Below are 13,503 nucleotides of genomic sequence, written 5' to 3'. Positions count from 1 at the left end.
GCAGACATTTGGCATTAACAATTTTAACTCCCCTCTCTAAGAAATTCTAAATACGTCACTCTTGTGTGTAATGTTACTTTGCTAGTCAAGAGGAATGTTGTAGGTACGGTAATTTTTTATTGAACTGGGTATAGTAATGTAACGAAACAATAATATAATATAGGTATATTATATTATACTTATTGAGCTATAAACAATGTAAACGATTTCTGAAAAATAATGAGTTTATAACAAGTAAATAACAGTAAAAAATATAAAATACTAGTATTATATATCTAATAATATATCAAAAAAATTCATAATTCATTTAAAATGTTATTATTTGTAAATTAAGTTTTATCAGTAATAAAGATTATTATAATATTATTATACTACCAAAAACCACGGGCGCCTGAAAAATGTTCAACGGTGGGTGGAGCAATGTACATTGTATACACAAATAGTAAATACAAATACGATCTAACATAATATTTAACGGTTTTAACATCCTATGACGTTTACTAACATTAGTAAAATCGGATGGAAGGAAGGAGAGGCTTGGCTACAAGGGGCTTGTATGATACATACCTCTAATAATGTATTTAACAAAAACTCTAATTTTTACACAGCGCGACCAGTAATTGTATATTATATATAATAATTAGTAATTATTATTATACAAATTGAGAAAACCGGGAAAGTCGCACTGTTGAATGTCTGCAGTAGTAGGTCTAGTCATTGAGTAGGTCACAGTTGTGTAGTGTAATGAATGTGTTAAATTTGAATTCAATGATAAATCACAATTCAATAAATTGAATTCAACAAATTCACAATGAGATTGTAATAACTTTCATGTATGTAATTGTTTTCACAAGTAGGTACCTAGTTGATTTTAAGATGGTTTTTTTTTAGTTTCAATATTTGCAAACAATATTATTATACGCCATATTCATACTATATTTGTTTTTTTATGATATTGTAACCGTAATATGTATCTGTAATTAATTATATAGCAGCATTTAAATAAACAGATTATTCGATTTTCGTGTGCCAAAAGCATAAAACTAAATTCACGCGTGAGCAATCTTATATGTGTTAAAAAAAAATAAGCAAAAACACTCCACGGATTTCGAGGAATTTATAGACATGACTTTGATTGAAAACGGTTAAATCGTTCAGAAGTTACGCAATAATATAAATTTACATTGGACGAACAGAATAATTAGGTACCTACATAATATTATACATAATATATTAAAGTGTACTGTTTAAAAAATACTCGTGACCCGTATATTATTTAGCACGCAGGTATCGTGTTGTAGGAAGTCAACGCCGAAAACTTACCTATAACAGTATAGGTAGGTATATAGATAATACACTGTTAAAAAAAAAAAAACAGAAAATAATACTCTGTAGCGCTGTAATTTGATTACCCATACATAAATTAGGCATCACACACGCATATTATAATAGAAGCGCATTACCTACCTACAACCTACATAATATACATTTACTAACACAGTAATATTCAATAGCTACAGGTGTCTCAGTGTCTGACAGGGTTATACCTTATACGAGTAGATTACTGATTAATGTACATATTATATACGTATATTATTAATACTTACCCATATGGCCATTAGGTTGTGCTGTTATACTTTTTATTGTACTTTACTCGTCTATCTGCGTGATTGCCCGTATACGAGTTTACGGGGTCTTTCATCTCTACTTCAGCAGAGCGCAATGTAGATATAGTCATGATGGGTGCTAGATACTTTACAGTCATCACACACAAGTACATATAATAATTAAAACAGAATGCGCATTAAACACGCAACGGTGCACAGTACAAGCCAGTGTATCAAAGACGCGCATGCCGTCATCCGATACGCGCAATGAAGTAAAAATCGGGACATTACAATAAAATAATAAGCCGACCACTCGAACGCGTATATCTACTTACATAAAATATATATAATATACGTGTGTGAGTGCACGTGTGTGTTTATCGGCCATAATGTGATTTGCTGTACATTTATGACCAACAGTCAATACCTTTATAAATATACCGTAAATACGATATGACGGGGGCGCCAAAAAGATTAGAATCGCGTGCTTATATAGATATATACATATCGTGCGCTTATATAGCTGCAGTGAAAAACCGCAGCGACGTTCCAGTTTTCTATGGGCTCATATCCGTTTTACAGCCATTACCATGATTTAAAAATACAACCTTAGACCGTGTTCATTACTCGCTTTAGTCGTAATACATAATATCATTATTCAATATTTTAACTTATAAATTGTAATTATTTATGGCGATTTATAAAAAAGCCGGTATCAAACCGCGTAGGCGTAGGCCCCACGCCTACACTTTATTATAACCACTTCAGTGCTTAGTCAATTGTACTGTTCCTGCAATATAGTAACTATTAACTACATTAGAATACAAAATATGAAAATATGGATAATAATTTATATTGATAATGTATTTTTTACATGCATATGTTTATATTAGATTTTGATAATGTGTTTTGCATCTTATTCAGATAAATTTACCTACCTACTAGGGTTGCCATACAAAATTTTGAACAATGTTTCACCAGCAAGAAAAAAATAAGGGTGATAATAAATGATAGAATCTCCTTAAATCAAATTTTCCAAAATAATTAATAATACAATATACATTTTTAATATTAAAGTGATTACTGTCATTTAATTTTTCGAAATCTTAAAAATCGATATTTAATAATATTTTTTACTCTTTTTTTTAACTTTGATTTAACAATCTAAAAACATTTTAATAACTAACTGTTAATTATAATCATAATGAATATTAATAATTTATTAATACAAATTAAATTAATTTTTTTTTTTGTTTAATTGAATAGACATGAGTTGTAGGTATAGAGAACATGACAAAAAATAGAATATACATAAACCTAATAATAATATTACATTTGATTTGATAATTAATGATTAATAATTTATTCTAAAGTTTAGTGAAAATTAAAAATATAATAAAATAAAATTTATTAGAAACTTTTCAAAAATTTTTAGTAGCTTCCAGTCTTAAATTCATTGTTGTATCTTTTGTGTATCAACTTATACAAACCAATCTAGTTATTAAATTGTTAACCTGAAAGGTCAGACTTATACTTGATAACATTTATTATACGTAGTTCTACACCTATAACATTCTTGAAGTGAATACAATGTAAGAACTATATCATCATAATTCAATTTTATTGTACTTTATGCAAATTAAAAGTTTTTAAATGTAATCAATAAATTATTAAAGAAACAATGATAACATTTCTTAATTAACATTAAAAAATAATAAACATTATAATTTAATTGTGAAACAGATAAACAAAAGTATTAAATAAATAATAAATGAATAAAATAATATACTAAATCTAAAAATGATGTTAAAGCAATATGATGGAGCCAATATAATATACTAGCAATAATTTTATTGATACATGAAAATATTTAAATTTAAACAGAATTAATAATAGCTTTGTTCTGTTTTATATAAATGCTATTCATAATTAGTTAACCTGGATAACTATATCCAATCACAATAATGCATAAGTTGTGTTTTCATACCAATATACCAAATTTACATTTATTTTTACCACGGTGGTTGTTGCTGATTTTGTGGTGGGTATTGTGGAGGATATTGAGGAGGATATTGTGGTTGGCCTTGAGCTGCATAATTTTGATAGTCTGGAACCAAATACATTATTGTAAGCATAACTGGTAAACATAATATTTTTGTGGTTTTCCGCACAACAAACACAAACTATTTTCAATAAACAATCTCGAAAAGATACATTAATTTTACTGTTTTATTTTTTATTATATAGCAGATTAAATTAAAGCATTTATGAGACAGAAATAACAAATACATTTTTATAAATATTATGTAATATATATATTTAAATTTACTCTATATTTCAATTTTATACGAGAATAACCTCAGGAGGTAGGGTTCTATGCAGAACAGCTGCAATGGGTGTGATTACCACACTTTTCAAAATGTTATTTTATTAATCCAACAACTATATATATATTTATTTTACTAAGTTTAACATAATACATACATTTTTAGGAACAGATGACTGTCGTAAACAAAAGATGACGACAAAAAATAATTTATCGAGGGGTGTGGTCTGGCCTAACCAGTTAAAAATCTATCACTGCTGAGGTTACTCTAATAGTCTTATATAAAATTGAGTATAGACATAATTTGATCCATATTAAATATTTTTTAATAATTTAATTTATCGAAGATTCAAACATATAGTATTTAAATATACATAGAAGGCTATGTAAACATGCATTTTATTGAACAGAAAATTTAACAAAAATTAAAATCTAGTTTGAAACACAATACATAAAAATAATAAAACTAGTTTAGATCCAAGGGGCAAAACCCATAAAAAATAATATCTTTTATTCTTTTTCACTCCTAGGTTACAATATAACTATAATATATAATACCTTGTGGCTGATAATGATGAAGTGTTGCATAAGGATTGTATGTAGTTGGCATAGGTGGTGCACACATGTAAGGTTGGTAAGATGGTCCAGTTCTTGGAAGTGTGTATGGTAAGGGCATACCTTGTGGTTGGACAGGATAAGGGAGCTGAGCACCAATTGGTAATTCATCTATATGACAAAAATGTAATGAAAATAAGTATTAACATAACTTATATAGATACAAATTTAAATAAAAATAAAAGTATATATACGAGTTTTAGCAGATGTAGCTGGAATGGAAATGGGTTTTTCTCGACTCAAATCTGAAGTTAACGTTTTAAGTAACTCTTCTTTTTCTGCTTTTCGAGCAAAACAAAAATCGGAAATTTTATTTTGGGCTGCAATTAGAATCTATAGCAACAAAAATAATAATAAATATCAATTTAAATATAAAATAAAAATGAGTACTAATTTTAAATTCAACAGAAGACAAATTGTATATGTATATTCTAAACTACAGTAGAATCGTCTCAGTAATCTGACAGATATCAGACCATGCTACTATTGGATTAATGGGAGGTTTACATAAAAACACATTTTTACTTATTAAATTTTATTTTACATTTTTGCTCATATTAAAAAATGAATAACCTTATTGTATTTTATTAAAACATATAAATACATACATACTGTATTTAATTAATCTTTTGATGGAACAAAGTTTAAAACAATTATCATTTTGTTTTTGTTTTTTGTTTTTTTTTTTTTTATTATTACAAAAATAAAATGATAGATTTTATGATTATTTACCAGATAAATACAGGATAATATAACAGTAATTGAATATACTGGATTATTGAACGGTTGGATTACGGAAATTCTACTGTATTTTATTATAATACATTTTTTAATATTTATAAATAAAATATTTCATATAATTACTTCAGTTAGGTCATTATAAAACTTGGTTCCTTCAACTAAATTATTTTGTAAATCATTAAATACATCATAGCCAGATGCTAAATCCTTAAAGAGGGCTTCTCTTTGGCCACCACTGCTCTTTTCTCTACAAAATTCTGTATTCACCACCTAGAATTAAAGATGATTTATTAATTATAAAAAAAAAAAAAATACTTTTTAAAGAATATACTTGTATATTAGATAGAAGTTTCTCTTGTCTAGCTAGACTATCATTAACTTGAGCTTTTAAATGTCCATAAGATTGATCCAAACTCTCAGTCGACAAATTAGCTTCATGAATAGATCCTTCCTCAGACAAAGCATTCAAAAATTTTGATTTCATATCAGTTGTGGCACATTTTAATTCCGTTTCAATAACATCTCTTTCATTTTTCAATGCTTCCACCTATAATAAGTTTTAAATAAAAATAATTCATGGAAATGAAATAATTTATACTTTTTATTCTTATATTTACCTCTTCCATTAAGTGTTTTAATTTATCAGCAGCTGTGGAGTTGGCAAAATTAACGCCAGAACTTGATCCAACAGGCAATACGTTTTTCATAGCTTCTTGACCTTCAGATAATAAATAAATAGCTCGCTTGTGTGTTTCAAACTTTTCATGTATCATCTAATAGAATAAGAGTGTAATCATAAACCTTGAAATATTGATAAAAGTTCAATATAATTTTACCTTATCAGCAGCTTTAGCATTCTTAATGATTTCGCGATATTTGGTTATGTTAACTCTAAAAACTTGAGTAAGAACATTAGACTTTGTACGGTTCCATTTTTCTTTGAATTGGGTTTGGAGTTGTTCATCAGATGCTTGTTCTTCGTTTAACATCCGTTCAGACTAAAACATTGATTTTATAATAAAATTATACATTTATAAGAATTACTAAAATATGAATAGATGAATAACCTCATTGATTATTTCTTCATTTCGTTTCAATAGCTCTGGTAATTCTCTGATCATGTTTTCTAACCTATGGACCCCACCGTTCATTCGTACATTGTTTGATTTTTCTATTAGTGATTGTGGTATTCCTACACCTTTAACATCCTCTAGTGCTGCTGGCAAATTTAATGAAGCTAAACATCTATGAACAAATGCACCATAAATTATAATTTTTCTAATGTAAGTAAATAATAATTATATGACATACCCATTCAATATTTGTGTAGATTCTCTCAACTTTCCAATTTCTGAATTAACAAGTTCTGTTTTACGAACATCATATGCGCTAAGTGCTTGTTGAACTGATATTGGTACTAAATCTTCGAATAAATCTTTAAAAAAAACACAAGTGGAGTAAAACTAATTATAAGTACAAGAAATTTAAATAAAAATATATACCTTTGAATTTAGATGAAAACTTTGATGGCACAGAAGTTGGTTTGGCAATTGCAACTTTAGATATTAGTTCTAAGTGTTTGACATCTGGAATTCGTTCATGATAAATAAAGTCATTGTCCTTTTTTGCTTCATTTAACTCTTGGGTAGCTTTATTCAGAAGCTCATTGTAAAGTGAACGAGCACATCGATCTTGACCAACTTTAAGAAACGAAATAGCGACCTGAATAAATTCATAATAATCAAAATTTATAACCATATTTTACTCATCTCAAATAAATTTTTTATACATACATTAAGTCTAGCTATTTGTTCACCAACAGTTTTATTATTCTTACACACCATTGCTTGATAATACTGAGCCAAACCATGAAAAATCGCCTGTTTTCCATAAACCTATCAAAATCAAATTTAAGAAAATGTTATAATATTTGTGAAATCAAATAATATTTTATAAAATATTTACATTTGATGTCCATTCTTTATCCAAAGACATCATAACTGTTTCTCTTTCCATCATTTTTGCTGTTTCTGCATAATATTCTTCACATTGTGCACATAGCTTAGCAATTGTCTGATCTTTCATTTTATCTAAAATAAATAAAGAATAAATACAATTTCAGTAATAGTTTATCAATAATTCTAAATAAATATATTATTTATATCCGTTTACAAAAAACAACAAATTATAGGGGTTGACACCATAAAAATGTATTTTTTTTTTTGGCTTATTCCGGGCCTTATAGGTCCATTGCCGCTTCTACTACACCTCTCCATACTTCTCTGTTCTTCGCCAGTCGTTCTCCATCTCGTATTCCCATGAGCTTAAGGTCATTTCTGACTCGGTCAGACCATCGTTGTCTTGGTCTCCCTCTCGGGTGTTTCTTGTCTGGTTTCCATAATGTGATGTTATGCATTATTTGGCGTTCCGCTCTCCAAACATATCCAGCCCAGCTTATCCGTTTGCTTTTAAAAATTCCTACTATGTTTGTTTCACTGAATATTATCCTCAACTCTGCATTAGTTATTCGTTCATATGTGTTCTCCTCGTTTCTTTTGGGCCCATAGATTCTACGCAATATTTTTCTTTCAAATAGTAGCAGTCTTTTTTCGTCCGAATTTGTTGATGCTCACACTTCACAGGCATACAGGACTATAGGTCTAATAAGCACTTTATATAATCTTAGTTTTGTATTTCTGGAGAGTAATTTTGACTTAAATAATGGTATAAGCGCAAAATAGCACTTATTTCCTGCCGTAATTCTCCTATTAACTTCTTCGTGGCTATTTGCTAGTTGGTTGATGTCTACTTCTAGGTACTTAAAGTTTGATAACTTTTCGAAGCTAAAGTCTCCAGCTACTAACGAATCTTGTATATGTTCTCTTCGTGATATTATTAAATATTTCATTTTTGGTCATTAATTTGTAGTCCAATATCTTTCCCTTTCCTTAACCTTAAAAATGTATACTCTTCAAAAATATTAAATTATCTCAAAATTAATTCCTACTTTAAGAATTTCAATATTTTTTTTTTTTATATGAAGTCTTATGTATATGGAAGTATATGGACAGTACTCAAAATGGAAAATTTTACGATCCGGAACATTTATAAAATTAATATGCAGGTTATAATATTAATAGTCAATAGATAGAGTTCATTACAATTTGTGACAGAATACATTATCGATAGTAAATTGGTTATTTTTACATTTTATTGCCTTTCATTGCGATCATGGCTTTAATTGTAGTATAGCCTGTGGGAATTTTTCGATCATTAAATCGTTCACGTTTTTTTTGCGAATAATTGCGATAATACAAAGAAACGATACGCGTGATGTCAGATAAAGCCTCTTTGAGTTCTGTAAAAATTGAACTTCTCTCTATATTAAATATATTAAATTAATATTATATTTTTTCGAAAGGAAATTTTATAATTTTAATCCTATAAATTGTTATACTGTGAATTTTTACAAAACTGATTTCTCAAATTTTAATTTTAACCAACCTGAATGGACGCAAAGTTTATATTACGAACCGGAACGCTGTTCCGGTGCATTCCGATCCATTTTAAGCACTGTATATGGAAGAAACTTATCCATACGTAAGACAGCAGTAGAATAATATTTTGCTCACAAATTCTTCAAAACATAAGAAACTAATACTTAATATATAATCCTACAAAATCACATAAAGTACATATTGCAGAAAAATAAAAAATTAACAAAAGGAATGGGCTAATTGAATCTGCATAGAAAATTGAACCACATGTATTGAGAATTTTAACATTTGTATTCTGTTAACCGGAAATTCACAAGTTCATTGAACAAAATAGGCCAACTTACTTACCCACAGTTAAAAATACTTCAGCAAACAAATTACACCTAATCTGATTTAACCTAACCAAAATTCAACAACCTGTGTTAGCTGACTACCACCAAACAAAAATTATGAATGATATAGGCTTAAATCTATAAAGAATTATTTGAAAGGGTAAAGTAATGGTAAAGGTAATGTAAAGGTAATGAAAAATCCTAATTGATAGACATAGGAAAATGATTGAGACAATATAGTGTGAATAATGTCAACAAAACACCTTGTATCAGAATACAGCTACAAATGAATTTAAGAAAAGTCAAAATCAACACATTAAACTAGTGGTTCCCAAACTGTGTTCTGCAATGGCTACCAAGGGCTCCATTCGTAACACCACAACATTTTTTTAAAAATTGTATGTTATTAAAAATGAATATATATTTTATGAAGACTTGAATACCATAATTCATCAATATGTATATAGTAGTATAGTGCGTAAAATCCCGATACAAATATTGTATACAATTATCTAATTTTATAATTTTAGACATTACATATTTCTTCGGGGATCCACGAGAAACTTCCTCTTAAAAAAAAGGCTCCGAGGTTGAAAAAGTTTAGGAACCGCTGTGTTAAACGATGCAAAACCAACCTAAGAAGTGGGTATACTTGGAACTTATCAGCCCTATGTGAATATGATGAAGAAAAAATAATGACTTATGGTTAGAGAACCATACCAGAACGCACACTATAGACATAGCCCAGTATTGATAAAATTTTACATAAAAATTTGGTTAATGAGAAATTGAGAACTCAAACCACCAATGCAACAAAGAAGATACCAAAGCTTTAAATCATAAACTATTTTATTTTTTTTTTTTTGTTAAACAAGTGTTGTAATGTGATAATAAAAATAATGTAAAATTATGCTATAAAATTATAACTCATTATTTTTGCAATTAATTTTTCTTATCTAAGAAAAAATTGGAATATTTCAAATCTCAAAACTAAAATATTGTGTAGTTGTAAGAAATATTACAAAGATTAAATAATTCTAGCTACATTTTATCAAAGATTTTATTTTTTTATAGATCTTGAACAAATATTTCTAACTATTCAGCCACTTAAAAGCATTAAAATATTATTATTATCTTTAAGTAGAATAAACATTCAAATAATCCTTGGTCTATAAGACTTCTATGAAAATTATTATTACATTTTTTAAAACACAGTAAAACCTCTAAATAGTGGATGTGAATAGTATTTGTGACATTCCTGTATACAGTTTTTTTTTTTATTCAAACTATTAGTAATTATAAATATTAAACACTATGTCAGGTAAGCAAATTAAATTAAGTGGTGCAGATGACCAAACAGTAGCAAAAGAAAAAAAGAAAAATAACGAGAAATTAGGTACTTCAAAAAATTTCATAAGTCAATTCTTTTTTCACTACTAGAATTGTAGGAAATAAGAGTATTTACTTTAACACAAATTTAATTTTTTTAAATCAGATATTAACTTATCTAAATTCTAAATATTATTTACAATTTACATTGGTAATAGTTGAAATTGAACCCTGCAGTAGTACACGAAAAAAATTCTCTAACATGTATACAGGCTGATATTTCTAAAATTGAAGTACCGTTGAGTACTTAATATAGAAAACGATATATTACAACAAATTGATTAGTTGGGTATAGAAGGCACTCTAGTCGGACATAATACATAAATTTGCAGTTTCGAAATCAAGAAAGAAATTAATATATGTTAAATAAATATGTATTTCAATTTACTCTTAATAGTTTTTAATTAAATTCTCAATTAATTATAAGAATATTTAATAAATAATTTTTATCAAAAAAAGTTCCAAGTATAAATTCATACTATTTTTTATGCAGAAAAAGACAAGTGGAGAATGAAGTGTAACAATCAATTAAGAGAAGAAACTAGGGTACAATGGATTACAAGTTTTATAAAAAGCCAAATAATTAAATGATATGGACATGCAATATGAAAAGAAAATACAGAAAGGATAAAGGTTCCAGTAATCCAAATGAAAAGAGACCAAGAGGCAGTCCTAAAATGCTCTGGAAAGACAAGATGAACATGGATCAATTGAGCAATGAGCATACCAAATTGGGAAGATTACATCTAAAATAGAGAAGCATGAAGAGATCTTGTATCAGCCGCAAAGGTTCTTGATAAACCATAGAACGAAAAAAAAATTATAAAATATCATTATATATAAAAACCAACACAGATAGCCTTACCTATATTAGCTTTGACAATAAATACTTCTTGAGCTTGAGCCAACATGAGAGATGATAACATTGCCAACGTATCTGGATTTAAATCTGGAGTTGGATCTTGTTGAATCACATTCATAACTGTTGTTTTTAATGTATTGAATATGCCAGCACTTTGCTAAGAACAAATATTTTAATGTTATAAATTTGAAAACAATTATAATAATTTTAACAGAAAAAAAATTCGTCAGCACTCAGTTTGAAAAATAATCAATATTTTTATTAAAATTTTAATGCTGAGACCATTTTGTTTTTTTTATATACCTTTCAAAACCTTTTTATATTCTGTCCAGCAAAAGAACACATTGTGACTACATCAAAATTAGTTCTTCTACATATCCCTACTTGACACAGAGCCATTGAGATCAGTTTCATTATATGGGTATTATAAGATGTGAACAGAAATTTCATGTGCTCACTCTAGACAAAATAAATATGTAATCTGTCTGGCCAGAAAATGTATGTTAGTGGCAACCCAAATTCAAAGTCTAGTCTGCATATCCTCTAAAACCACATTACTCCTATTCACCAATAAATGTTTAATCATTACCATCTACTGTTGTGGTATTAAAATTTATACAGAGTATTTTGCATATGACTATGTGAGATTAAATTGTATTCTTTTGCCAAACAGAATAAAATAATCAAGCTATCGTGTGTTATAAAATGTTTACAGAAAATATAAATGAAAAAAAAATGTACACTACAAATAGCTATTAATAATATTAAATTATATAGTTAAATAAAACCTTGACATTTAAAAGCTGAAACTTGAACTATTATAATAAGATAGTCAAACTATTCTAACAATAATACATTTAAAATTGATTACAAAATATAAAGTGAATATTTTATTTACTTGGAGAAATTTAGCAGCCATTTTTAAGCCATCGTCAGTCTCTAAATTTTGAGCAGCTGCTATTGCACTTTGTTGAGCTGCTATATTAAATAGTACACATATTCTCTCATAAGCAAATGAACAGAGAGCTAAAAATTATAAAATAATCGTTAAAATAGCAAATGCTTTACATTAATACAAAATAATTTATTGAGGTATTATATAATATTATAATTTGAACATACTTATACTGACTTTTCCATTAGCAAAAAATGATGTCATTTTATTGAATGCATCTTTCCACTTAAAAGGAATCTGTACTTCAGATGGAGGCACTTTAGATTCTAATGAAGTAATCTGATCATAATAACTACAAAATATATATAAATATATATTTATATAAATAATTATTAATTATTAGTAAAACCAAATTATGCTAGTTTACGTGTATATAAGTTCGAGAGAATTGTCATATTTATCCAACACTTTCCAAAGCGCTTGATTGCGGAGTTTGCTGAGTTCGTTGATAGCTTCTGTGTAGTCTTCAGGATTGTCTGCAGAGTTATAATGCGACGATATCAGATTTCGCAAAGGTTTCACGATGTTCACTTCAGACGCACGTTTCGTGGGCACAGCCAGCAACGTCGTGGTCGCCATACTGAGTATGGTGATGAAAAATTTCACAAATTTAATAAAACAAATTCGATGCGAAACAAAGGTACGACGTACACTTGGTTGGTGATCGATGGACTAATAAAGTAATAAATTATCTTCTCTATCTAACATAAAGTCTGAGTTAGATACCCAAGAGTTGTTAACAATGTTAGCACAGTAGTCGATAATAACAGTGGACGTCAGACGTGTGATGAGTGATGACTAATTATGACTAAGAATTAAGATAAAGAGTTCAAGAAGCGTGAGTATATCATTATAACTGTTTGGGCTGCGAAAAGTGAACGAAACTTCCGTAAGGGCATTGGGTGATAATAAAACAATATGTATAATAATATAATGATGATCTAAGGTTGTAACTGACTTTATTGTCACTCCTCCACTTATCAGTTTACAGTGTTGCCGAATAAAAAACATAATATAGAGATGTTTAGTATGAAAATTCAAAATTTAATATTTCGCACCAATGCTTAAAAAATGTGTACAATGAACATAATATTATTAGCTATTAATATTATTACGAGGTAAATATAAAAGTAATCCTCAAAATAATAAACTAAAGAAATTTGTGTGACATATTATATT

At 28.0% G+C, this 13,503-nt stretch overlaps 1 protein-coding gene across 1 annotated transcript; it reads right to left on the bottom strand.

Annotated features, from left to right (window-relative positions):
* Positions 1–2,444: 2,444 nt before the first annotated feature.
* LOC114131804 (programmed cell death 6-interacting protein) lies at positions 2,445–13,231 on the bottom strand. Its single transcript, XM_027997111.2, has 16 exons — positions 12,692–13,231; positions 12,492–12,616; positions 12,268–12,395; positions 11,373–11,526; positions 7,255–7,379; positions 7,083–7,184; positions 6,792–7,011; positions 6,601–6,724; positions 6,357–6,534; positions 6,126–6,287; positions 5,907–6,062; positions 5,621–5,836; positions 5,413–5,559; positions 4,743–4,881; positions 4,492–4,659; positions 2,445–3,714 (listed from the first exon to the last, which is right to left on the bottom strand). Exons 1-16 carry the CDS (start codon positions 12,901–12,903, stop codon positions 3,620–3,622), a joined length of 2,451 nt encoding a protein of 816 aa, XP_027852912.2. The 5' UTR covers positions 12,904–13,231; the 3' UTR covers positions 2,445–3,619.
* Positions 13,232–13,503: the final 272 nt, after the last annotated feature.

The sequence above is a fragment of the Aphis gossypii genome, chromosome 1 (assembly GCF_020184175.1).
Source record: "Aphis gossypii isolate Hap1 chromosome 1, ASM2018417v2, whole genome shotgun sequence".
In the NCBI taxonomy this organism is placed as follows: domain Eukaryota; kingdom Metazoa; phylum Arthropoda; class Insecta; order Hemiptera; family Aphididae; genus Aphis; species Aphis gossypii.
Note: the sequence above shows the minus strand (reverse complement) of the source record. Positions and strands in the feature narration are given on the sequence as shown.

What these genes read in the sequence shown, in the direction of transcription:
- LOC114131804 (XM_027997111.2), bottom strand. Translation starts at nt 12,903, where the DNA reads ATGGCGACCACGACGTTGCTGGCTGTGCCCACGAAACGTGCGTCTGAA. An exon ending in TAATGGAAAAGTCAGTATAA is followed by an intron (nt 12,396 to 12,491) that starts GTATGTTCAAAT and finishes TATAATTTTTAG; the next exon opens with CTCTCTGTTCATTTGCTTAT. An exon ending in ATGAAGAAATAATCAATGAG is followed by an intron (nt 6,288 to 6,356) that starts GTTATTCATCTA and finishes TCAATGTTTTAG; the next exon opens with TCTGAACGGATGTTAAACGA.